The sequence below is a fragment of the Pelodiscus sinensis genome, chromosome 30, assembly GCF_049634645.1.
Source record: "Pelodiscus sinensis isolate JC-2024 chromosome 30, ASM4963464v1, whole genome shotgun sequence".
Lineage (NCBI taxonomy): Eukaryota > Metazoa > Chordata > Testudines > Trionychidae > Pelodiscus > Pelodiscus sinensis.
Window position 1 is genome coordinate 2,613,416 of NC_134740.1, and position 27,050 is coordinate 2,640,465.

At 52.9% G+C, this 27,050-nt stretch overlaps 3 protein-coding genes across 3 annotated transcripts; all 3 read right to left on the reverse strand.

Moving 5' to 3' along the window:
- Positions 1-2,296: 2,296 nt before the first annotated feature.
- LOC112546642 (immunoglobulin lambda-1 light chain-like) lies at positions 2,297-5,915 on the reverse strand. Its single transcript, XM_075911900.1, has 3 exons — positions 5,873-5,915; positions 4,069-4,434; positions 2,297-2,774 (listed from the first exon to the last, which is right to left on the reverse strand). Exons 1-3 carry the CDS (start codon positions 5,913-5,915, stop codon positions 2,443-2,445), a joined length of 741 nt encoding a protein of 246 aa, XP_075768015.1. The 3' UTR covers positions 2,297-2,442.
- A 5,732-nt stretch (positions 5,916-11,647) lies between these two features.
- On the reverse strand, positions 11,648-14,783 carry LOC142821381 (immunoglobulin lambda-1 light chain-like). The gene is made up of 3 exons (XM_075912289.1): positions 14,534-14,783; positions 13,326-13,688; positions 11,648-12,123 (listed from the first exon to the last, which is right to left on the reverse strand). Exons 1-3 carry the CDS (start codon positions 14,574-14,576, stop codon positions 11,792-11,794), a joined length of 738 nt encoding a protein of 245 aa, XP_075768404.1. The 5' UTR covers positions 14,577-14,783; the 3' UTR covers positions 11,648-11,791.
- Positions 14,784-18,667: 3,884 nt separating this feature from the next.
- LOC112546641 (immunoglobulin lambda-1 light chain-like) lies at positions 18,668-21,485 on the reverse strand. Its single transcript, XM_075912213.1, has 3 exons — positions 21,396-21,485; positions 20,575-20,937; positions 18,668-19,169 (listed from the first exon to the last, which is right to left on the reverse strand). Exons 1-3 carry the CDS (start codon positions 21,436-21,438, stop codon positions 18,838-18,840), a joined length of 738 nt encoding a protein of 245 aa, XP_075768328.1. The 5' UTR covers positions 21,439-21,485; the 3' UTR covers positions 18,668-18,837.
- Positions 21,486-27,050: the final 5,565 nt, after the last annotated feature.

Below are 27,050 nucleotides of genomic sequence, written 5' to 3' on the forward strand. Positions count from 1 at the left end.
TACAAGGTCTGGGCTGAGGTCCCTGCCCACGGCCGGGGGGCACTGGGGGATTCTCCCTGGGACGGGCAGCTCCCAACCCCAGGTCCAGCACCAGAAGGCAAAGCATAAGTAGCGAGGCCGGCAGGGGAATTCCCAGGGGTGCAAGTTGGGAGCCAGGCAGACACAGAACCCCACAGAGCATGGCTGGACGGACACATTGACAAGGGCTGGGCCGTGTCTGGTTGCAGGGTGCCGGGCTGAGGCCTGGTGCTGCGGGGAGGTCACTGTGTGGGGGGAAGTCACAGGGTTGTTGTTGTCAATAGGCACAGGAGAGTGCGGGGGCAGCCAACCGCGTCTCCTCCGGTTGTTGTGTCAGGCCCAGCTGTGCTCAGGGCACTGCACCCCCCAACCCTCAGAGGGGGCGTTGCAGGGCGGCCAGACTCAGAGAGAAGCCCAGGTCTTGCTACTCCAGGGAACAATTATTCCCCCCGGTCTGGGTAACACACAAAGGGCTTTAGGTTCAGTGTGACCAGTGGGATCCCGGTGGGGCCAGACGGGAACAGGCCGAGCAAAGCCCCGTACGAAGTGAGAATCCACACACGGCGCCGGCCAATCCTGAGCCACCAGGAAACTTTTCCTGCAACCTCCGACTCTCACCAGATGCCCAAAACATCTGTCACAAGCTGCCATGTGACTGGATTTTAAGGGGAACTGCCAGATCACTGGGGGGTTCCCCCAAAATATGTCCAGAGGGAGCCGTGGGAGGTGGCCAATCAAATCTCATTTCCTGCTCATTCTATAGGTGCTAGTCCTGTCCGTGTGCGATGTCTGTGGGTGGGGCTATGAAGACGGGCTCTAGGCTTGTGCTGGGAATGTCTGAGATGGAGCAACGGGCCAGGAATGTCCAGCCAACGACTGTGCTAATTAGCAGGGCTCCAAGGACATTGGTTCTCAGGGGGCCCAATACACCCCTGAGGGATGCGTCTGGTAACCTGCAAATAATGGCTGCTGGCATGGGATACGGGGATGGGTCACGGGGCCATGTGACCTGCTCTGGCTAGGAGGATGCCAGGGGAGATACAAAGTGCCACGTGGCAACCTCCATCCTGTCTGCAATTCTGCTCCTGATCCCCGATGCAGCCTTGCGAGGGGCAGAGCGCCGGGAAGGATCGCCGACCCGTCCTGACATAGGATGTACACCAGAGACTTTTAAGCCAGCAGGTTTTACCATCTCTGCTCACAGCCTGCAACTAGAACTTGGTGGTTGGTGCATGTGACGTATTCCCTGCAACGACCTGACTCTCAGCCTTTTCTCTCTTTTTTTAATAAACCGTTCGATTTTTAGATGCTAAAGGACTGGCCCAGCGTGCTCTTGTGGGTAAGATCCAAAGTGGAAATTGACCAGGGATCAGTGACTGGTTCTTGGGACTGGGAGAACCCGTCCCGGGTAGGTGAGATTGAGTTCCATAACCCCTCCCCTTTGTGCAGGCCTGGGGCTGATTGGGGCACAGGGAGAGCTGGGGAGCTAGAGGGGTTTTGCACGTGAGGCTTCCCACGGGCCCAATTGGTAGCTGAAGTGCTGGGAGTGACTGGTTTGTGGCCTGTTTGGGAACGGTCTCCCATCTGGGGCCGTAAGGAGCTCGAGTTTGAGCAATTTGCCTTGAGGGGACGCCCTCAGCGGTGGCTGGACCCAGCCCGGTCCGTGAGACAACTGGAGCGGCCTCCTCGCTCGGGTGGGATCCATCCACCAGCTCAGTGGGAGCTGTTCTCAGCTGGTCTCCAAGGGGTTAGAGGTCAGTGTCCTGGGATCAGGCAATGCCTGTGAGTTGGTTCCTTTTCCTCTCCCTTGCTGGAACCCCACATCCCCCTCGGCTCGAGGGGGGAATTCTTCGTGCCCCGCTCAATTGTTTCCGCCTTGGAGTGGATAAGACACAGACACAAACTGGGTCACAGTATTGAAGGGCCTGGCCACAGGTCTGTCTGGTACCCGCCCCCGTCAGGGCTCACCGGAGCAGAACGATTGTTTGCGGGTCATTAACTTTAGAACCGCACCACTAAGTGTCTGGAGCCTCCGTAAGGGCCCTCGTCAGCTCGGTCAGAGCTGGACCTGGAGCTGCCCATCCTACATCTAGCTTCTAGGTGCCAAATGTATCATCCTATCCCCCAAAGAAAACTTCTGTTTCTGTGGGAGTGTTTGACCCAGATAAGGTTCAAAAGCTCCGCCCCTTTGGCAATGCCAGAGAGATATGCACAATGGTTGTTTCCCCCATAATAACGTGCCTTTATACAATAGAGCTGACCCAGTGCTCACTTGCTCTCAGTCCATGGTTTATTGCTGCCCATTGGAAGCACAAAGCAATTCTCTGCCCCCCACGGTCCTGGCCTTGGCGTGTTCGTGTCGGTGGCCCCACAGGCCGGTCCCAGTGCCTGGCCGGGCCCCAGCAGCAGATGCTCCCCACAGGGCTACACCGGGAGGCAGGCCTGGGCGCTGATGCTCCTCTCCAGCGGGCTCTGCAGGGATTCGTGCCGGACAAGGCAGCTGTAGCGGGTCCCCGTGCGCCACTCGCCGGCCGACACCGTCAGGTGGCTGCTCACGACGTAGGTCTGGTCCGGGCCCAGCGCCACCGGCCCCGTGCTCACCCCCTGGGCCTGGCGCTGCCCCTCGCGCTCCCACTGCACCTCCACATAGCCGGGGAAGAAGCCACTCACCAGGCAGGTCAGGGTGGCCGCGCCGGTGGCCAGCTCCTCCTGGGCGGGCGGGAAGAGCTGCATGTGGGGCTGGGGCAGGTCACTCCCTGTGGACACAGCGGGAGGTCAGTGAGGAGAGGGCTGGGAGAGCTGGGTCTCTGGCTGCCTGATCTAACCACTAGACTGCTCTCCCATTCCTCAGCCAGAGTAGAACCCAGAAGTCCTGGTTCCCAGAGCCCTGCATTTAACCACTAGGTCCCACTGCCCTCCCAGAACCAAATTCAAAGAAACAGGATCCAAGGAGCTTGGGTTTCCAGCTCTGCGTGTTTTAACCACTATCTAATGCTCCCCTCCCGGAGCCATGATAAAATCACAGATTCGTGATTCACAGACCTCCCTGTTTTAACCACTAGACCCCACTGCCCACCCAAAACAAGAATATAACTGTCGCCTTGGTTTCTATCCACTCCTGCTCTAACCACTTTCCCGCACTCCCCTCCCTCTGCCATGGTAAAACCCAGAAGTCCTGGTTCCCAGAACCCCGATATAACCATTAGACCTCATTGCCTTCCCTGAACCAGGATGAAAGTAATGAATTGTGGATTTGGGTCCCTCCTACTTCAACCACTAGCCCTCACTTCCTTGATGGAACCAAGAGAGAACCCAGGAGTCCTGGCTTGCAGCTCTGCTTGCTCTAACCACTAGACTCCACTCTCCTCTGAGAGTGAAGGGCCTTCCCCATCCGGGCTGTCTTCAGGACAAATCCAATCTCCCCTCCCTCAGTTGTGGGACCGTTATAATTGTTTCCTTTAATTAACTTCGCTAGTGTATGTGGCATTGGATGATTTAGGGTTTAGGGTCCCATGCAGCCGGCCCCAGGTGGCCCCCTTGAAAAGGCCCCTAGGGAACACACGTGCCTCGCAGGTCCCTGCAGGGCCTGTGTCCCAGCCTGGAGATAAAACACACATAGGGAAATCCAATGGCCATAGCCCCCGACCCGCTCTGCCTCCCGGTCTGTGTCCCACGCCCAGCTTCTCGGGAGCCCAGTGTGGGGACAAGAGAGACACGGGTGGTCACAGACGCTGCTGGTCTGGTGTCTGGGGGCATCACAGAGACAGCTCTGTCACCCCCTGGGTCTGCTCCCCCAGCCTCTGTGTGGCCCCCAGGGAAAGATCCGCGTCTGGCCACACCCACACTATTGGAGCCTCTCTGAATCACAGGAATGAGCAACTCCAGGGGGTAGGGAAGGGCTGGTCCCTGCTGCAGAGAGGGGGGAGCGAGGGGCAGGGACACGGTGGGACACGGCGACGTGGCAGAACCAGCCTGGAATTGAGATCTGCTCCAGCCCCCTCCTACCCCCTGGATGCACCCGTGAAAGGGAGCACCCAGCCCCGTACTCACTCAGCACCCGCACGCGGGTCCCCTCGCCCCACGTCTGGACTCCGTCTGAAGTGTAGAAGGCAAAGCAGAAATAGACGGAGTCGTCCCCAGCCTGGACCTGGCAGATGGTGAGCAGGAACTTCTTCTTGGCAGCATCTCGGGAGGATTCAAATCGCTCTGGGATCCCCTGTGCTCGGTACACGGACAGGTCTGTTGTCATGTACAGCACCCCCTCCGGCTTCTGTCCCGGGCTCTGCCGGATCCAGATCACAACGACTGTGTCCGCTCCAACGTTGGCCACGGCGCACTCCAGCGTGGCCGTCTCCCCGGGGGACACCGAGATCTCCGAGGGACTCTGGCTGAAGGAAGCGCGTTGGCACCGTCCCCCTGCGGGAGACAAACCAGATCGTCACCCCTGCTCCTTGTGCCCTCGCCCGGAGCAGGAGTTTTGTAGTTTTCGGGGGTGGGAGGGTGCATGGAAATGGAGAGAGGTCAGCGCTGAGAGGTGGGATGGACAAGAAGATATTGTAGACATGAAGATACATAGATAGATAGATAGATAGATAGATAGATAGATAGATAGATAGAGGGGGTGTGTGGGGATAGATAGATAGATAGATAGATAGATAGATAGATAGATAGATAGATAGATAGATAGATAGATAGAGGGGGTGTGTGGGGATAGATAGATAGATAGATAGATAGATAGATAGATAGATAGATAGATAGATAGATAGAGGGGGTGTATGGGGATAGATAGATAGATAGATAGATAGATAGATAGATAGATAGATAGATAGATAGATAGAGGGGGTGTGTGGGGATAGATAGATAGATAGATAGATAGATAGATAGATAGATAGATAGAGGAGGTGTGTGGGGATAGATAGATAGATAGATAGATAGATAGATAGATAGATAGATAGAGGGGGTGTATGGGGATAGATAGATAGATAGATAGATAGATAGATAGATAGATAGATAGATAGATAGATAGATAGATAGATAGAGGGGGTGTGTGGGGATAGATAGATAGATAGATAGATAGATAGATAGATAGATAGATAGATAGATAGATAGATAGATAGATAGAGGAGGTGTGTGGGGATAGATAGATAGATAGATAGATAGATAGATAGATAGATAGAGGAGGTGTGTGGGGATAGATAGATAGATAGATAGATAGATAGATAGATAGATAGATAGATAGAGGAGGTGTGTGGGGATAGATAGATAGATAGATAGATAGATAGATAGATAGATAGATAGATAGATGGGGTGTATGGGGATAGATAGATAGATAGATAGATAGATAGATAGATAGATAGATAGATAGATAGATAGATAGATGGGATGTGTGGGGATAGATAGATAGATAGATAGATAGATAGATAGATAGATAGATGAGGTGTGTGGGGATAGATAGATAGATAGATAGATAGATAGATAGATAGATAGATAGATAGATGGGGTGTGTGGGGATAGATAGATAGATAGATAGATAGATAGATAGATAGATAGATAGATAGATAGATAGATAGATAGAGGAGGTGTGTGGGGATAGATAGATAGATAGATAGATAGATAGATAGATAGATAGATAGATAGATAGATAGATAGATAGATAGAGGGGGTGTGTGGAGATAGATAGATAGATAGATAGATAGATAGATAGATAGATAGATAGATAGATAGATAGAGGGGGTGTGTGGAGATAGATAGATAGATAGATAGATAGATAGATAGATAGATAGATAGATAGATGCTGGGCAGAAGCAGAGGTAGGAACAGAGGCTGGATCAGGGGCACCCATAGGGTGACTCACCAGCCAGGCCAAGCAGCAGGATCAGGCCCTGGAGCGGACGCATGGCCGACCTTCACGCTGTCCCTTCTGCCAAGCTGAGACAGGCCAGGGAGACGCTGCCTCTTATGGGGCCGTGTATGCAAATCTGACCTCCAACGAGGAACTAGGAGGCTCCTGATTGGCTGGGCCACCTCTCTGGCAGAGCTCTCCAGCCAATGGGCACTGGGTGGCGAGGGGGGATTTTTCTGCGGGTGCCCCCGGGCGGGGTCCTGGCTCCATCTCTCTCCTGTCCACAGAGGCCCGGCTGCTGCCGTCGGGTGGGGCTGGGCTGAGACGGGCGCCCAGCAGGGGAGGGGTGACAGCCCCCCGGGGGACCCCTGGGCTGATGACTGGTGGCTGAGATGCTGGAGGAGCTTGCCTGGGCACTGGAGGGCAGAGAAGGGAATTCCTGGGACATTGGCCTTTGGAGGAGCAGGGAGGGGGGTGCCTGGATGCCCGAGTCCTCTGCCCCACACCGGGGAGGGGTCGGGGTCTCTGCACCTGAGAAGGGGCTCTGGGCAGACAGGCCCTCGGGGCTCGGTGCCAGGGGGCTGTGGAAACCCCTGGGCCAGCCCCCCTGCCCTGGCCCCCGGCGCTGAGCTTGGCTTGGCACCATCTGCGGCTGCAGCCCAGCGACTCCAGCGCAGCCCCGGCCCCTCGCGCCAGCTGGGCATCCGGCTCTGCGGGGATGTGAAGGGAGATGGGCGGGTAGGGAGCAACGGGGCCGGGGCTGGAAGGGGGGGTGGACAGAGGGGAGACAGGACCCCACCTGCTCTATGGGGCTGCCCCCTGGGGTCAAAGTGGGGCCGTTCGGAGGATCACAAAGTCCTCGTGTCTGTTCCTCACCCGCTTCTGCCTGGCGCTCGGGGTCCGACCCACATTGGCTGGCACCATTAATAGCTCATCAATGCAGGACTGATCATTAGTCAGTAATTATTGGATCCACCAGTAATAGCTACTTCTTATACTTAATGAAGGTCTGATCATTAGTAGTTAGTATTTGGCTTTTCATTAATAGTTAATATGTCACAGACAGTTCGAATCTACATGAAATCATCTAAAAATGCTTTTATAAATACATCACTGAGAAGAGGCAACTGATATCAAGTGACCGATATGTTTGTAAGTGACTTATTGCAATATTATTTCAATTGATAATTTTAATGTTATCATTATTGATTATTAATTAATTCTGTTTCTCTACTCTGAAGGACACATCAAGCATAGAAGATCGACATATTCGACTAGGAAGCATGTTTATCGATTATAGGCACCTTTATGTATCTTTAGGAATTACTAAGGTTTATTACTGAATAAAGAATGATTGAATCACAGTTTTGAACACCTGATGGGAAAGACTTTTTCTGTCTTTAATGAACTAGCAAGCTTTGGTTAAAACTCATACTTAACACTTGTTAATAATTGATCCCAGGAAAAAATATTTTTAACTCAGGTCTGGGACTGAATGTGTCTGTGTGACAATGTTGTCTAGAAGAGAAGTCGAAATGACAAAACATTTTGTTCTTCAATGCTACTGTGTGAAAATGGGCCAAGTGGATCTCTCTTTGTCTCCATCTCTCAGGAAAGAGTTAAATTCTGAAAGGAAAAAACATCAGCTGGAGGTTGAGACAATAATGTTTAGATCTCTTTGCTAAGAAGTTACGAATTGGTCTGGAGCGGTTTAGAAAAAGCAAGATTGGGAAAGAAATCAAACACTTTTTTATTATGCATTTTCCTTACTATTTTGTTATTATTAATCCTATTATAATTATTAGTAAAATATTCGATCTTTCCTTTTTTTTCCTCCCCCCCCCCCCGCTCTTACAATACGGAGACATTCAAAATTAACACATAAGTTAACAGCGTAGCTACATCTCTGTGGTAAAGATGAACAACCAGGCTGTGTCTAGACTGGCCAGTTTTTACGGAAAATCAGCCGCTTTTCCGGAAAAACTTGCCAGTTGTCTACACTGGCTGCTTGAATTTCCGAAAAAGCACTGACGATCTCATGTAAGATTGTCAGCGCTTTTCCGGAAATACTATGCTGCTCCCGTTCGGGCAAAAGTCTTTTTCTGAAAGACTTTTGCGCAAAAGGGCCAGTGTAGACAGCACAGTAGTGTTTTCCTGCCAATCTAGACGTGCTTTTCCGAAAATGCTTTTAACAGAAAACTTTTCCGTTAAAAGCATTTCCGGAAAATCATGCTGGTGTAGAGACAACCCCAGAGATCTGTATGTCATTCGGTTAACCTGAAATTTCAGCTTTCTTATCAGAACGTCTTCTTCTGACTTCATTACATGTTCTTATGCTGTCTTTGTACACGTCAGTTACAGGAGTATTTTTGTTGACAGAGAACTAAGAGGAAGGAGATTTCTGTAGAAGCAAATGTGCCCATATAGAACATTACAACGATTAAGAAAGGTGCAATGCATATTTATTGGGAAGAAACAGGAAAAGTTGGGTAATCTTGGTGGATAGCAAGAAGGAGAGCAAAGTGAAGTCACATCGCTCCGTGAATAAATTCCTATTAACCGTGTTTGTGGCTAGAAGTTCAAATGGGACGATTAACGAGTAGTGTCGAAAGAAATTAAAAGTAATAGATCTATCCATGGTAAGATTTTTAATTAAGACATAAAAGAGTCCATGGAATAATAGGTTGAGGAGCAATAGAGCTGTGTCTGAGACGTACTGACAAGGCCAATGAATGCGACGGGAGTGGTTCATCGCGAGACGGTGTTTTACTGGCCTGTAGTCTAGGGGCTGTTCCTGGTGAATGATGGGCTGTTTGAATAAGTTGTTTCTTGCACAGTTCCAAGAGATCGGGGTGCCGATCTGTCATGTTTTCTAACCGATCTAACGAAGAACCCCCAGTTCGGAGAGGTGCGTGGCGGTACCCAGGCATCCGCAGCAGATGCTGTTTGCCAAGAACAACTTCCTGTTTCTCAGCCTTTGCCTCATTTTTAACCCCTCTCCCCCCGCCCTCTGGCACAATGTCTGGGCTGAGTCCACGTGGGGGGCTGGGGAATTCTCCCCACGATGGGCAGCTCCCAACCCCAGACCCAGCGCCGGGAGGCAAAGAACAAGGAGTGGGGTTGGCGGGGGGATTACCAGGAGCACAGGCCAGGGGCCGGGCAGACACAGAACCTTACAGTGCGCGGACGGATGGACACACGGACGGGGGCTGGGTTGTGTCTGGCTGCCAGGTGCCTGGCAGTGGGGCTGGCAGGCCTGGTGCTGCGGGGAGAGCACCATGAAGGGGGAGAGCTCAGGGCTGTGGTTGCCAATAGGCCCAGGGGAAGGGCAGCCGACTGTGTCTCCTCCTGCCTCTGGCCTGTTGCTGTGTCAGGCCCAGCTGTGACCAGCAACCGTCCCATCCTGGCCCCTTAGAGGGGGCGTTGCAGGGCGGCCAGGCTCAGAGAGAGGCCCAGGCCTTGCTCCGCCAGGGAACAATTATTTCCCCTGGGCTGAGTAACACACAAAAGGCTTTTGGTTCAGTGTGAGAAGTGGGATCCCGGTGGGAACAGGCCGAGCAGAGCCCGGTACCGAGTGAGAATCTGCACACGGCGCCGGCCAATCCTGAGCCACCAGGAAAGTTTTCCTGCAACTGCTGACTCTTCTCCAGAGCACCGAAACGTCTCTCACAAACTGCCACGTGACTGGATTGCACGGGGAGCAGCCAGATCACTGCCGTGCCCTCGTGGGGAGGTTCCCCCAAAATCTGTCCAGAGGGAGCCGTGGGAGGTGTCCAATGAAAGCTCATTTCCTGCTCATTCTATAGGTGCTAGTCCTGTCCGTGTGCGATGTCTGCGGGTGGGGCTATGAAGACGGGTTCTGGGCTTGTGCTGGGAATGTCTGAGATGGAGCAACGGTCCAAGAATGTCCAGCCAATGTGCTAATTAGGAAGTCCCCAAGGCCAATGGTTCTCAGGGGACCCAACACACCCCAGAGAGATGAGTCTGGGAATCTGCAAATAATGGCTGCTGACATGGGATACGGGGATGGGTCACTGGGCCATGTGACCTGCTCTGGCTAGGAGGACGCCAAGAGAGATACAAAGTACCACGCGGCAACCTCCATCCTGTCTGCAATTCTGCTCCTGATCCCCGATGCAGCCTTGGGCGGGGCAGAGCGCCGGGAAGGATCGCTGACCCGTCCTGACATAGGATGTACACCAGAGACTTGTGCTTCATTCAGTTGTGTCTCCCTTGGGGGGGATAAAACCCAGACCCAAAGTGGGTCACAGTATTGAAGGGCCTGGCCACAGGCCTATCTGGGCCCCAATCCCTACGGGGCTCACAGGAGCAGAAAGATTCTTCGCAGGTCGTTGACTTGAGCATCACACTAGTAAGTGTTTGGTGCCTGGGCAAGGGCCCTCGGAAGCTGGGTCAGCGCCCGGCCCGGAGCCACCCGTCCTACCTCTAGCTTCGAGGTGCCAAATGTATCGTCCAAACCCCCAAAGAAAATTTCTGACTCTGTGGGAGCGTATGACCCACCTAAGGATCATAAGCTCCGCCTGCTTTATGAATGCCAGAGAGATATGCGCAATGGTTGTTCTGCCATAATAATGTACCTTTATACAGTATAGCCTCCCCATGCCCACCCTCTGCTGCCCTAGTGCCCATTGTACAGTATAGCCGCCCCTTCCCCACCCCACCCTCTGCTGCCTCCTAGTGCCCATTATACAGTATAGCCGCCCCTACCCCACCCCCACCCACTGCTGCCCCCTAGTGCCCATTATACAGTATAGCCTCCCCATGCCCACCCTCTGCTGCCCTAGTGCCCATTGTACAGTATAGCTGCCCCTTCCCCACCCACCCTCTGCTGCCTCCTAGTGCCCATTATACGGTATAGCCGCCCCTCCCCCACCCTCTGCTGCCCCCTAGTGCCCATTATACAGTTTAGCCGCCTCTTCCCCACCCACCCTCTGCTGCCCCCTAGTGCCCATTATACAGTATAGCCACCCATTCCCCACCCCACCCTCTGCTGCCCCCTAGTGCCCATTATACAGTATAGCCGCCCCTCCCCCACCCACCCTCTGCTGCCCCCTAGTACCCATTATACAGTATAGCCGCCCCTTCCCCACCCACCCTCTGCTGCCCCCTAGTACCCATTATACAGTATAGCCGCCCCTTCCCCACCCACCCTTTGCTGCCCCCTAGTGCCCATTATACAGTATAGCCGCCCCTTCCCCGCCCCACCCTCTGCTGCCCCCTAGTGCCCATTATACAGTATAGCCACCCATTCCCCACCCCACCCTCTGCTGCCCCCTAGTGCCCATTATACAGTATAGCCGCCCCTTCCCCACCCACCCTCTGCTGCCCCCTAGTGCCCATTATACAGTATAGCCGCCCCTTCCCCGCCCCACCCTCTGCTGCCCCCTAGTGCCCATTATACAGTATAGCCGCCCCTTCCCCATCCCACCCTCTGCTGCCTCCTAGTGCCCATTATACAGTATAGCCGCCCCTCCCCCACCCACCCTCTGCTGCCCCCTAGTGCCCATTATACAGTATAGCCGCCCCTTCCCCACCCACCCTCTGCTGCCCTAGTGCCCATTATACAGTATAGCCGCCCCTTCCCTGCCCACCCTCTGCTGCCCCCTAGTGCCCATTATACAGTATAGCCACCCCTCCCCCACCCCACCCTCTGCTGCCCTAGTGCCGATTATAAAGTATAGCCGCCCCTTCCCACCCCCACCCTCTGTTGCCCTAGTGCCCATGATACAATGGAGACAACCCGGCGCTCACTTGCTCTCAGTCCATGGTTTATTGCTGCCCGTGGGCAGGGGGCCGGCCCGGCTCCCAGAAGCACAAAACAATTCCATGCCTTGGCATGTTCGTGTTGCTGGCCCCACGGGCCAGTCCCAGTGCCTGGCTGGCCCCCGGCAGCAGTGTTTTCCCGTGACGCTAGGCCGGGTGGCAGACCTGGGCACTGAGGGTCCTCTCCAGCGGGCTCCTCAGGGATTCGTGTTGGGCCAGGCAGCTGTAGTTGGTCCCCGTGCGCCACTCACTGGCTGGCAGCGTCAGGTGGCTGCTCACGACGTAGGTCCTGTCCGGGCCCAGCGCCACCGGCCCCGTGCTCACCCCCTGGGTCTGGCGCTGCCCCTCGCGCTCCCACTGCACCTCCACATAGCCGGGGAAGAAGTCGCTCACCAGGCAGGTCAGGGTGGCCTCTCCGGTGGCCAGCTCCTCTGGGGCGGGCGGGAAGAGTTTCATGCGGGGCTGAGGCAGGTCGCTCCCTGCGGACACGGCAGGAGGTCAGTGGGGAGGGAGGCCGGGAGTGCTGCGTCCCTGGCTGTCTCCTCTAACCACTAGCCTGCATTCCCCTGCCATAGCCAGGGTAGAATCCAGGAGTTCTGCTCCCCAGAGACTCTAGTATAACCACCAGACCCCACTGGCTGTCCTGAGCCAGGATGAAATCAAGGAGTTTTGGTTTCCATTCCCTCCTACTTTATCCACTAGCTCTGACTTCCCTCATGGAACCAGGAGAGAATCCAAAAATCCCCGTTCCCAGCACCCCTCATTTAACCAGTCGACCTCACTGCCCTTCCTGAGCCAGGATGAAATCATTGAGACTTGGTTTCCAGCTCCTCTTGCTATAACCACTAGCCAGCACTTCCCCATTCTAAGTAGAAAAGAACCCAGGAGTCCTAGTTCCACCCCACTGTAACCACTAGACTTCACTGCCCTCTAAAAAGCCACAGGAGCCTTGGTACTCATTCTGTTATGCTCTCACCAAGAGCCCACACTCCCTACCCAGAATCTGGAGAAATCCCAAGAGTCTTGCCTTTCCGCTCCTTCCTTTCTCTAACCACCTGCGAAAACCCAGGAGTCCTGCTTTTCAGACCCTCTTCCTCCCAGAGTTCCCACAGCCTGCCTGGATGCAGAAGAGAACCCAGGAGTGCTGGTTTCTAGAGCCCCTGATATAACCAGTAGACCCCACTGCCCAGCCAGAACCAGCAGAGAACCCAGCAGTCCTGGCTTGCAGCCCTGTTTGCTCTAAACACTAGGTATCACTACCCTTCCAGTGTGCAGGGCCTGCCTCTCAGGGCTTTGTCATTAGGTCAAATCCAGTGTCTCCTCGCTTAGCTGCGGGTTCGTTATCCTGGCTCCCGTTAATTAACTCAGCTAGTGTTTTTAGCATTGGCTGCTTTACAGTCGCTGAATCCAACCAGCCAAACTGAGGGGGTCCCTTGTAATAGCGCCTAGGGGGAAACCAACCTGGGGTCCCCGTCAAGCACTGGCCCCAACTTGGAGATAAAAGAGAGGTGGGGAAAACCAATGGCCATAGCCCCCCACCCGCTCAACCCCCAGCCTGTGTCCCAGGCCCAGGTCCTCGGCAGGAGAGACACCGGTCATCACAGCCACTGTGGGTCTGGTGTCGGGAGACACCTCATCACCCCCTGGGTCTGGTAAGGGGAGCGCCCGGCCCCGTACTCACTCTGCACCCGCACGCGGGTTCCCTCTCCCCAGGTCTGCTCCTTGCCATCAAGTATTTCAAAGCAGAAATAGACGGAGTCGTCCCCGGCCTGGACCTCGCGGATGCTGAGCAGGAACTTCTTGTTGGAGGCGTCTCGGGAGGGGACGAATCGCTCCGGGATCCCCGGCGCTCGGTACACGGACAGGTCTGTCTTGAAGCTCAGAACTGCCTCCGGCTTCTCTCCCGGGCTCTGCCGGATCCAGTGCACGTTGGTTGTGTCGGCGCCGACATTGGCCACGGCACACTCCAGGGTGGCCGTGTCTCCGGGAGACACCGAGATCTCCGAGGGGCTCTGGCTGAAGGAGGCATATTGGCACCTTCCACCTGCAGGAGACAAACCAGATCGTCACCCCTGCTCCTTGTGCCCAAGCCAAGAGCAGGAGTTTTGGAGTTTGCAGCGGTGGGAGGGTGGATGGGAATGGAGAGAGATGGACAAGTAGAGATTGTTGACATGGAGTTAGATAGATAGATAGATAGATAGATAGATAGATAGATAGATAGAGAGAGAGAGAGAGAGATAGAGAGATAGAGAGAGAGATGGATAGAGGGTGTGTGTAGAGATAGATAGATAGATAGATAGATAGATAGATAGATAGATAGATAGATAGATAGATAGATAGAGGGGATGTGTGGGGATACGTAGATAGATAGATAGATAGATAGATAGATAGATAGATAGATAGAGGGGGTGTGGGGGGATACGTAGATAGATAGATAGATAGATAGATAGATAGATAGATAGATAGATAGATAGATAGAGGGGGTGTGTGGGGATACGTAGATAGATAGATAGATAGATAGAGGGGGTGTGTGGGGATAGATAGATAGATAGATAGATAGATAGATAGATAGATAGATAGAGGGGGTGTGTGGGGATAGATAGATAGATAGATAGATAGATAGATAGATAGATAGATAGATAGATAGAGGGGGTGTGTGGGGATAGATAGATAGATAGATAGATAGATAGATAGATAGATAGATAGATAGAGGGGGTGTGTGGGGATACGTAGATAGATAGATAGATAGATAGATAGATAGATAGATAGATAGATAGATAGAGGGGGTGTATGGGGATAGATAGATAGATAGATATAAGCCTTCTTGGAGACGGGACAGGCAAAGGGGAGGGGCAGGGGCTGGACGAGGGGTCCCATGGGGTGTCTCACCGGCCAGGCAGAGCAGCAGGAGCAGGCCGTGGCGGGGACGCATGGCCGACCTTCACGCTGTCCCTCGAGCCGCGCTGAGACGGGCCAGGGAGACGCTGCCTCTTATGGGGCCGTGTATGCAAATGTGGCCCCTGATGGGGAAGGAGGAGGCTCCTGATTGGCTGGGGCCCCTCTCCGGCACAGCGCCCCAGCCAACGGGCACTCTGGTGGTGAGGGGGGAGATTTGCTTGCAAGTGCCCCCGCACGGGGTCCTGGCTTCGTCTCTGTCCTCGCCACACAGGCCCGGTTGCTGTCATCAGGTGAGGCTTGGCTGAGACGGGCGCCCAGCAGGGGAGGGTCAACAGGCCCCCGGGGGGCCCCAGGGCTTAGGGCCGGGGGTGAGGAGATGCTGGAGGGGCCGGTGTAGGTGCTGGGGGGCAGAGACCAGGAGTCCAGGGGGGTTGGACAGACTAGAGACAGGACCCCACCTGCTCTGTGGGGCTGCCCCCTGGGGTCAAAGTGGGGTCATTCAGTGGGTCGTAAGGTCCTTGTGTCTGTTCCTCACCTGCTTCTGCCTGGCGCTCGGGGTCCGACCCACACGGGCTGGCACCATAATAGCTCATCAATAGCTCATCAATGCAGGACTGATCATTAGTAGGTAATTATTGGCTCCTCATTATTAGCTACTTCTTATACAGATCATATCGATATGAAATAAGCTAGGAATGCTCTTACAGATTTGTCACAGAGCAGGAAATGAATATCAAATGGTCGATGGGTTTTTAATTGCAGGATTACACAATTATTCTTACTTATTCCTTCTAATTTTGTTCTATTAATTAATCCCCTTTAGACTCTTATATGAAGGATGCCCCAAACATCGGAGATAGACTTTCTGGACCAGAACCTTGCTGTAATCTCACTACGAAGGATGTTTATAGATTGGAGGTGCCCAATGTATATCAATGAATTTCTGAGTTTGATTAGTGAGGAATTATTGCCTAGGAGTTTTGAAAATCTGATGAGAAATTCCCTAGCTATGTTTTATGAGCTAGTAATTAGTGGTTAAACTCATAACTAACTACGATTAATAACTGATCGGAAATGAACTGTTTTTGACAGAGATCGGTGACAGTACGTGTCAGTTTCACCCCCAGTGCCTGGAAGAGAAGTAGAAACGATAGAAGAACTTTTCTGTCTTTAGTGGAAATGGACCGGAGGCACCTCCCCTAATCCGCATCTCTACGGAAAGAGTTTGAGTTTGTAAGCAAAAATTACTGGCTAGGGGTTGAGAGGAGAACGGTTACAGCTCACTTCTAATAGGACCGGGATTGCTCTGGAGTGATTTAGAAAGAACTAGCTTGGAAAAAAATTCCAAGATCTTTCTCTTATAGATTTTCCTTTCTATTTTATAGCTATCAGTCTTATTAATATTCCAATATTTTTTTCTTTTCTTTTTTCTTTTTTCTCCTGATTCTAAAACGCAGAAACAATAAAAAATGAAGGCACAAGTTAACTGCATAGAGACATCTCCGTGGTAAAGACGACAAACCTGATCTCTGTATTTTCAGTCAGAATTGAAAGTTTAGTTTGCTAACGGGAACGTCTTTTCTCTTATTTTGTGACGTGGGGCCTGGCTCTCTTCACCCGCCTTCATGGTGGCAGAAATCCTGGCAACAGGGAGAGAGCGAAGGCTAATGAGGTTTCTCTCTAAGTGCAGGTACCCCACAGAGAAAATTACACCGATTAACGAAGGTGACGTTCACGGCAGCATGGGTAGATAAAGAGGAGAAATAGCATCACTTTCATGGTGACGGGAAAGGGGAGGGAACCCACGTCGGATTGCTCTGGAAACACGTTTCTCTTCTCAACGCGTGTTTACTGAAGACTGAATGTTCTGATTAATCGTTAGTGTCGAAAACAATTAAAATAATAGAGTTGATCAATGATATTTTTCATGAAGACACAAAAAGGTTCAGCGAACAATAGGTTGAAGAGCATCACTGTTGTGTCTAAGACGTCCTTACAAGGGAAATGAAGACTAACTGGCACGTTGAGAACGTGACGGCATTTTACTGGCTTATAATACACATGCGGCTCCCTGTTTATTAAAAGCTGTTAGAAAATCATGTTTTCTTGCACGGTTCCAAGAGATTGGGGTGTGGATCTGTCACGTTTTCTAACCGATCCAACGATGAACCCCCAGTTCAGAGCGGTGGGTGGGAGCCGGATGTTCTGGGAACCCAGATTCTGATAGATAAGAATTACTTCCTCTGTCCCAGCCTTTCCTTACTTTTTAACCTCCCCCTCCACCACAAGGTCTGGGCTGAGGTCCCTGCCCGTGGCCGGGTGGCGCTGGGGGATTCTCCCCACAATGGGCAGCTCCCAACCCCAGGCCCAGCACGGGGAGGCAAAACAGAAGGAGCGGGGCCTGCGGGTTGATTCCCAGGGGCTCAGGATAGCAGCTTGGCAGACACAGAACTCGCCAGGGTATGGACGGATTGACACACGGACGGGACCTGGGCCAACACAGAACTCCAGAGGGTGCGGACGGATGGACTCATGGATGGGGGCTGGCTTGTGACTGTCTGCCGGGCACCGGACTGGCAGGCCTGGAGCTGTTGGGAGGGCACCGTGTGGGGGGAGAGCTCAGGGCTGTGGTTGCCAATATGTCGAGGGAGCGGAGGGTGAGGGTAGCCGACCGCATCTCCTCCTGTTACTGGCCGGTTATTGTGTCAGGCCCAGCTGTGCCCAGGGCACCTTCCTCCCCGTCCCCTCGGAGGAGGCATTTCAGGGAGGTTGGGCTCAGAGAAAGGAACAGGCTGTGCTACCCCAGGGAACATTTCCCCTGGGCTGAGAAATACATAAAAGGCTTTTGGTTCAGTGTGGCCAGTGGGAGCCTGGTGTGGCAGGGGGCAGCAGGCCGAGCAGAGCCCGGTACCGAGTGAGAATCATCACAGAGCCCCGGCCAATCCTGGGCCACCAGGAAACTTTTCCTGCTAACTCGGATGCTCACCAGATGCCCGAAACGTCTGTCATGAGCTGTCATGTGACTGGATTTTAAGGGGAGCGTCCAGATCACTCGTGCGCCCACGGGGGTCAGTTCCCCCAAAATCTGTCCATAGGGGGCTGTGGGAGGTGTCCAATGAAAGCTCATGTCCTACTGATTCTGTACACGCTACCCATGTCCGTGTGCGATGTCTGCGGGTGGGGCTATGAAGACGGGCTCTAGGCTTGTGCTGGGAATGCCTGAGATGGAGCAATGGGCCAGGAATGTCCAGCCAACGACTGTGCTAATTAGCAGGGCTCCAAGGACACTGGCTCTCAGGGGACCCAATACACCCCTGAGGGATGCGTCTGGTAACCTGCAAATAATGGCTGCTGGCATGGGACACGGGATGGGTCACGGGGCCATGTGACCTGCTCTGGCTAGGAGGACGCCAGGAGAGATACAAAGTGTCACGTGGCAACCTCCATCCTGTCTGCAATTCTGCTCCTGATCCCAGATGCAGCCTTGCGGGGGCAGCGAGCCAAGATGGATTGCTGTCCCATCCTGACAGAGGACGTGCACCGGAGACTTTTAAGCCAGCAGGTTGTAACATCTCTGCTGAGATCCTGCATCGAGAACTTAGTGATTGGTGCATGTGATGTATTATCCCCTTACTCCCAGCCTCTTCTCTCTTTTGTTAATAAACCATTAGATTTTAGATTCTAAAGGACTGGCCCAGCGTGATCTTGTGGGTAAGGTCCAAAGTATAAATTTACTGGAATGTGTGGCTGGTTTTTTGGGACTGGAAAGTAGAAAGATTTTTCATGGGTCGTTGACTTGAGCACCACGCCATTAAGTGTCTGCCACCTCTATGAGGGCCCGCATCAGCTCATTCACCGGTCGACCCGAAGCCGCCTGTCCTATCTCTAGCTTATAGATTCCAAATGTATCGTCCAACTCCCGAAAGAAAGCTTCTGACTCTGTGGGACTGTTTGACCCAGTTAAGGCTCATAAGCTCCAGCCTCTGTCAGTGCCAGAGAGATATGCACAATGGTTGGTCCCCAGTAATAATGTGCCATTATACAGTATAGCAGCCCCTTCCCTGACCCCACCCTTGTGCCCCTAGTGCCCATGATACACTGGAGACGACCCGGCGCTCACTTGCTCTCAGTCCATGGTTTATTGCTGCCCATGGGCAGGGGGCCGGACTGGCTCCCAGAAGCACAAAGCAATTCCCTGCCTCCCGCGGTCCCTGCCTTGGCGTGGCCTTGTCGCTGGCCCCACAGGCTGGTCCTGGACCCTGCCCTGGCCCTGGCAGCAGAGGCTCCCCACGGGGCTATGCCGGGCGGCAGGCCTGGGCGCTGAGGGTCCTCTCCAGCGGGCTCCACAGGGATTCGTGCAGGACAAGGCAACTGTAGTTGGTCCCCGCGCGCCACTCGCCGACCGGCACCGTCAGGTGGCTGCTCACAGCGTAGGTCTTGTCCGGGCCTAGCGCCACCGGCCCCGTGCTCACCCCCTGGGCCTGGCGCTGCCCCTCGCGCTCCCACTGCACCTCCACGTAGCCGGGGAAGAAGCCGCTCACCAGGCAGGTCAGGGTGGCTGCGCCGGTGGCCAGCTCCTCCTGGGCGGGTGGGAAGAGCTGCATGCGGGGCTGGGGCAGGTCGCTCCCTGCGGGCACAGAGGGAGGTCAATGGGGAAGGGGGCCATGAGTGCTAGGTCACTGGTTGCATGCTCTAACCACTAGACCGCACTCCCGTTCCTCAGCCAGGGTAGAACCCAGGAGTCCTCATCCTCAGAGACCCTCATTTAACCACTAGTCCCCACTGCCCTCCCAGAACCAGGTTCAAGGAACCAGGATGAAAACAAGTAGCTTTGGGTTCCCACCCTGTCTTGTCAAACCAGTAGCCCTCACTCCCCTCCCTCAGCCCGGGTAGAACCCAGGAATCATGATTCCCAGTGCTCCCCATTTAACCACTAGACCCCACTGCCTTCCCAGAACCGGATTCAGAGAACCGGGATTAAAGTGAGGAGCTTTGGTTTCCAGCTCCTCCTGCTCTCACCACTAGTCCACACTCCCCAGGGTAGAAACCAGGTGTTCGGGTTCCCAGAGCCCCTACACCCTACTGGTGTTCCTGAGCCAGCATGAAACCATTCAAACTTGGTTTCCAAATCCCCCATGCTATAACCACTAGCCGACACTCCCCTCCTCTAAGGAGAAAATACCCAGGAGTCCTAGTTCCCGGCCCCCTCTCCCCACCACTGTAACTCCTAGGCTGCACTGCCCTCTAAAAACCAGCATGAAACCCACAAGCCTTGGTTCCCATCCTGTCATGCTCACACCACTAGCCCACACTCCTCTCCCAGAATCTGGACGCATCCCAAGAGTCTTGCCTTTCTGCTCCTTCCCTTCTCTAACCACTAGCCGAGACTTCCCTCCAAGAACCCAGGAGTCCTGCTTTCCAGACCCGCTTCCTCCCATAGTTCCCACGGCCTGCCTGGATGCAGAAGAGAGCCCAGGAGTGCTGGTTTCTAGAGCCCCAGATTTAACCGGTAGACCCCACTGCCCAGCCAGAACCAGCAGAGAACCCAGCAGTCCTGGCTTGCAGCCCTGCTTGCTCTAAACACTAGGTATCACTACCCTTCCAGTGTGCAGGGCCTGCCTCTCAGGGCTTTGTCATTAGGTCAAACCCAGTCTCCCCTTGTTTAGCTGCGGGTTGTTTATCCTGGCTCCCGTTAATTAACTCCGCTAGTGTTTTTTCATTGGCTGCTTTACAGTCACTGAACCCAACCAGCCAACCCCAGGGGGTCCCTTGAAATGGCTCCTAGGGGGGCAAACCAGCCCAGGGCGTCCCTTCTGAGCACAGGACCCAGCTTGGAAATAAAAGAGAGGTGGGGAAAACCAATGGCCATAGCCCCCCATCCGCTCAACCCCCAGCCTGTGTCCCATGCCCACCTCCTCGGTAGGAGAGACACCGGCTGTCAAAGCCACTGTGGGTGTAATGTTGGGGGTGCTGGAGAGACACCTCTGTCACCCCCTGGGCCTGCTAAGGGGAGCGCCCGGCCCCGTACTCACTCTGCACCCGCACACGAGTCCCCTCGCCCCACGTCTGCTCTCCACTGGTATAGGAGGCAAAGCAGAAATAGACGGAGTCGTCCCCAGGCTGGACCTGGCGGATGGTGAGCAGGAAGGTCTTGTTGGCAGCGTCTCGGGAGGGTTCGAATCGCTCCGGGATGCCTGGTGCTCGGTAGATTTTCAGGTCTGTTTTGAAGAGCAGCACCCCCTCCGGCTTCTGTCCCGGGCTCTGCCGGATCCAGACCGCATTGACTTTGTCTGCTCCGACATTGGCCACGGCGCACTCCAGCGTGGCCGTCTCTCCGGGAGACACTGAGATCTCCGAGGGGCTCTGGCTGAAGGAGGCGACTTGCCCCCGGACGTCTGTCGGGAGACACACAAGGGCAGTGCGGTCCCTTAGGCCCGGCCACGGAGCAGCAGAGAGCCAGCCAGCCGGGCGCCCCAGGGAGAAGGGGGAACGCAGGGGAGAGACCCCAGGGACAGCTGTGGGGGCACTGAGGGCGGAGGGAGAGAGAGAAGGAGACTCCGTGGGCAAGGGGTGTGGGAAGGACACAGGGATGGGGAGGAGGCAGGAGAGATGCAGAGAGGGAGGGAAATCCAGTCAGCGCTGGGGGGCGGAAGGAGGCAGACGGACGTGCGTGCGGATGGGAAGATGGGAAGGGAGAGGAGACCCGGAGATCCATTTCCTTGGCTTTCAACCCCGTTATTTCTGGCTGCTCATGTCAGTGACACCCAATGTCTCCTCAGGCAATGGCAAGGGCTGGTTCAGGGGCAGGAGCAAGGGTAGGGGCTGGGTCAGGGGTGTCCGTGGGGTAACTCACCGGCCAGGCCGAGAAGCAGGAGCAGGCCGTGGAGCGGACGCATGGCCGACCTTCACGCTGTCCCTCGTGCCGAGTTGAGACGGGCCAGGGAGACGCTGCCTCTTATGAGGCCGCGTATGCAAATCCAGCTCTCGACGGGGAACGACGAGGCTCCTGATTGGCTGAGCCCCCTCTCCGGCACAGCGCCCCAGCCAACGGGCACCGGGTCCTATGAGGGAGACTTATCTGTGCATCGCCCAATGCAGGTGCAACGACTCTGACTTGACCACCCAGACAGAGTGGGTGCTTCCGTCATCGGGTGGAGCTGGACTGAGAGAGGCGCCTGACAGTCAAATTTCTACTTGCTTTGTAGGAGAATCGGTTTTGTTTGAAAATGATTTAGAACAATCTAAGGCGGAACAAAGCTTCTTTTTTTCTTTCTATTTAACAACTTTATTATTACTATTATTGTTCTAACAATTAATGATTATTTAATATTAAGGATTCATTTTTTCTTGGTCTTTTTTCATGATTTTAAATAGACTGACACTAAAATACAATGCCAACGGTATCCACATAGGGAAATCTACAGGTAAATCCAAAAACTGTCGAGATCTACATTTCATTTGGTTAAGCTGAAATTTAATTGGTGTGTGTTTTTATTTCATTAACTCTGATTAGGCTCTCTTTATAGATATATTAATCGTCGGCAAATTTGCGGTGACATATATAAAAAGATAAAGAAAATTAGGTTTCTCTATAGGCCTATGTGAGACATGCAGAGCATTATGAGGGTTAAAAAATGTTATTAACCAGGTTAAGGTGCCAAGAAAAAGGAAAAATAGCAGAATCGTGGTGAAAACATAAAGAGAAAAGACTGACCGGATTGGACAATGACTGTTGTCCTATTATCATTGAGTGTTTATAGAAGATCCAATGTTATGATTAGTATAGAAAGAGATTGAAATAATAGTTGAATATTTTAATGGCAATGATATATATATTCGTGTGTGTATAAATCTAAATCTAAATCTAAACCTAAACTTAAATCGAAATCAAAATAGAAATCAAAACTTAAATCTAAATCTAAATCTAAATCTAAACCTAAACTTAAATCGAAATCAAAATAGAAATCAAAACTTAAATCTAAATCTAAATCTAAATCTAAACCTAAACTTAAATCGAAATCAAAATAGAAATCAAAACTTAAATCTAAATCTAAATCTAAATCTAAACCTAAACCTAAACTTAAATCGAAATCAAAATAGAAATCAAAACTTAAATCTAAATCTAAATCTAAATCTAAATCTAAAATAAGTTTATAAGCAAGACTTTAGCTACTGAATGGTACTTGCAGAGAAAATGAATAATATCTGATCAGTTTATAACAGGTCGGTATGTTACTGGCCTATAGTCTAGGTGCTCTTACTGATGCACAAAATCCTCTTATTGTATGATGTTGCCTTGCACGGTTCCAAGAGATCGGGGTGTCGACCTGTCACGTTTTTTAACCGTTCTAACAATTAACGCCCCTAGGTCAGAGCTGCGGGTAGAAGCAGGATGCTCTGGGAACCCAGGCATCAGAAGAAAGGATGATTTATGAGAACGACTTCCCGTTTCCCAGCTTTTGCCTCATTTTTAACATCCCTCCCCCCCAGCGCAGTGTCGGGGCTGAGGTCCCTGCCTACAGCCGGGCGGCACTAGGGGATTCTCCCCACGACGGGCAGCTCCTAATTCCAGGCCCAGTGCCAGGAGGCAAAGTACAAGGAGCGGGGCCGGCGGGGGGATTCCCAGGGGCCCAGGCCGGGAGCTGGTTGGACACAGAACCCTACAAGGCGCGGCCAGACGGACACATGGATGGGGGCTGGGCAGACACAGAACCCTACAGGGCGCGGACGGAAGGACACACGGACGGGGGCTGGGCAGACACAGACCCTCACAAGGTGCGGACGGAAGGACACACGGACGGGGGCTGGGCAGACACAGAACCCCATAGGGTGTGGCTGGACAGACACACGGACGGGGGCTGGGCCGTGTCTGGATGTGGGGTGCCAGGCTGGGGGGCTGGCAGGCCTGGTGCTGCGGGGAGAGCACCGTGCAGGGGGAGGGCTCAGGGCTGTTGTTGCCAATAGCCCCAGAGGGAAGGCAGCCGACCGCATCTCCTCCTGCCTCCGGCCTGTTGTTGTGTCAGGCCCAGCTGTGCTCAGGGCACCATCCCGTCCCCCACCCCTTGCCTCTCATAGCGGGTGCTGGTTCAGAGAGAGGCACAGATGTTGCTTCTCCCATGGATAATTATTTACACCGGGTTGGGTAATAAACAAAAGGCTTTTTATTAAGTGTACAAAGTAGGATGTATGTGGTGGCAGGTGAGAACAGGCAGAGCAAAGTCTGTTGCTAAGTGAAACTAAACAAAAGTCACCAGCTCATCCTAATCCAGTAAGAAAACTTTTTCATGCCAATTCCACCCCCCTACACCTTTGGATCTCCGTGGCCCCAGGCATGAGTTCCTTGTACTTGGTTCAAACATTCCTCCCCTAGAAAGTCACCACACAAGATCCAAATTGTGGTCCAGAAGCAGATGGACCTGACCACATGTCTGTCTACAAGCAACCCCGGTTCGGGCTCACCGGACAAACAAAACTGTTCACAAGTTGTTGACTTGATCACCGAGCCATTAAGTTTCCAGAGCACCAGTGATAACCCTCGTTAACACATTTTGAGCTATAAACATCGTCACGGACCCCCATCACTAATGACATTTGGCTCATGGACATGAACATGCATAAGCTGAAGACACGTTATGCAAAACAGGGCATGTAACGTATCCATTTTACAGTTACGTTCTGCTGAATGCGCATCTCCTGTTTTTGTGCACGTGTCATTCTTCTTTGTGCTGTTAGAAAGATGAAGCATGGGTCTGTGTATATCTCTAAGGGTGTATCGTTATTTCGGAATAGCAGCCGTTATTCCGAAATAACGATGGGTGCATCCACACAGCCATTCCATTACTTTGAAAAAAATTTTGAAATAATGGATGGCTTATTCCAACCACAGTATAGAGGAATAACGCCTCTTCCGAAATAGCTATTTCAGAATAGCAGTCGTGTGGACGCTCCGATGTTGCTATTTTGAAATAGCTCCTCTCCCAGGGTCATTCAAAGTAAATACTCCCCATTGTTTCCTGGGGCTCTAAATCGAGGTAACACGTTCACATTAGGGGAGTCTGCCTCAGACTCATGTTGAGACTTCTCTGTAGCGTAGACTCGCTATTTCGAAATAAGTTATTTCAGAGAATTCCTTCCAGAATAGTTTATTCTGAAATAGCGTGCAGTGTAGACGTACCCTAATGTGGAATCTCCTTCTCTGGAGATATTCAAGAGCAGGTTGGATAGACATCTAGCCGGGATGGTCTAGACCAGGGGTGGTCAACCCATTCTGGGCAAAGAGCCAAGATAGCAGTGGATCCAGTTGAAGAGCCAGGGCAAAGTTGTCAACAACAACAACAACAAAAAAGCTCCGCCCCTTTAAGAAAACACATTTAAATGGGTTTTGGGTCTTTTTGGCCAATGTCATCTTTAATTCTCATCTTTCACGGCCACGCCAGATGGCTCCCCAGTCCAGGTCAGCACAGGGAGCCAGGAGGAGAGGGCCATTTTTGGCGGTGTGGGGGTGGATTACGAGCCATGGGGGGGGAGGAGCTTCACAAGCCACATCTGGGCTGGGGGGAAGAGTCGCATGACTCGGGTTGGCTACGGCTGGTCTAGATGATGCTAGATCCTGCTATGAGGGCAGGGGACTGGTCTTAAGTTGCAGTGCGGGAGGTCTAGATTGGATATGAAGATACACTATTTCCCAAGGCGGGTGGAGAAGCACTGGGATGGGTTCTCTAGGAAGGGGGTGGAATCTCCATCCCTAGAGGTATTTAAGTCCTGGCTTGACCAAGCCCTGGCTGGGATGATTGAGTTGAGTTTGGTCCTGCTTTGGGTTGGACTGGACGACTCCTGAGGTCTCTTCCAGCCCTGGGATTCTATGATTCTATGATGTGCAAAAGAAGGCCATTAGTCATACTTGTGGTACTTAATGACTCTGTAATTAAGCCAACAATCTGTGAATGGCCATGTTTGTCCTATAACCTCAAGCTGTGGTTGGTCCTAGAAAGAAGTGGGACCATGCCGCCTTGAACTGGACTCCATCTTGAACCTGGTATTTTTCCATAGGAATGGGCATTATCGAACAAAGGATTCCCAGCATGGGGGAAAGTCTACTGAAGCCACGGGAAGCCCTCACCCCTGTATTTTCAGCTGGTCTTTGAAACTGCGCATCCCCCTGCAGCGAGGACACACGGACTTTGGAGAAGCTGTAATGCTGGGCCGGAGGGAGGATGAACTCAGACGTGTAGCTTTTCCCCTGAGACAAGAGCAGCTGTTTGAGGTAAGAATTTGCATGTAACAAGTTTCGTAGTGGATTAGGCATCTCGCCGGCCTGTTTTTGTTCGTTTTAACTGAGTGACCCTCTGCGATCTGACTGTTCTCACTGGTGGCCACTGAAATCCCCCTTTTTTGGACTTCACAAAAACACCTTTGTTTATGATCGAGCCCGGTGTTATTGTTACCCATGTATTTGTGTGGAGAAGGGGGGCGCCCACTGTGCATCTCTCTCTTCACTGATGAAATGGGTGGAACATCTTATGAACTTACTACTCCGAAAGTCGGATCAATTTGGGAGGTTGGTCCCTTTTAGGGGTTGGGTTCCTGGGTACTGAGCCCTCCCAGAGCTGAGTTGGGTCAGTGTCTGGGTTGCTTTGTAGGGGGCAGTCACCCCAACTCTGTGCCTTGTCTGGGGGAGACCAGAAGATCTGGCCTATCAGGACAGGGTGGTGGGGACGGAAGGGGGGCATGAGTGGTATAATCAACATACCAGGGGGGGTTCTGGGATTCACCCCATCACAAACAGACCCACACGTCCTATTTCTAACCTCCATAGAAGAATGCTATGGCACAAAAAAAAGGATCTACAATTTCAGCAGATGATACGTTTGAAATTGACACGTTGCATGACCTGGTTTGCATAAACCGTCTTTGAGTGATGCATATTCATAACCCAATTTGCATAAAGCATGGGGAGGTGACACGTGGCTCTAAGCCTGCCCCACAAGGTAACCCTGGCTGATGGGATGGAGTTACGGGGTGGAAGGAAGGAGGGTGGCAGATTTCAGTGTGTCCTGGCTGGGGTGGTCCCAACACAGATCTGCTCCTGCCCCCCAGCTGGGTCCTCTCTGGCTGGGCTGGGACTAGAGGGGGCAGAGTGTGGGGCAGAGAAGGTGGGGAGCAAACCTGCAGCTCAGTGCTAGAGGTATCGGTGAAGGGGTCAGTGCAGAGATTGGGGAGATATAAGGGGGATCCCCAGGAGGGGGGGTCAGGATCTTGGTGCCATGGGGGGCTGTGGTACCCCTCTGTGTGGGGCACGGAAATAGCTATGTGGACAGTGAGGCATGAAGAGGACAGGGAAGGGGAAACAGGTCACAGAGAGAGATGGGAGGGCCCAGAGACCTACCCTGCTCTAACCACTAGTCCTCACTCATCTCTCAATGCTTGAGGATGGAACCCAGGAGTCTTTGCTCCCTGGAAACCCTTCTCTAACCACTAGCCCCTACTCCCCTCCCAGAGCTGAGCACAG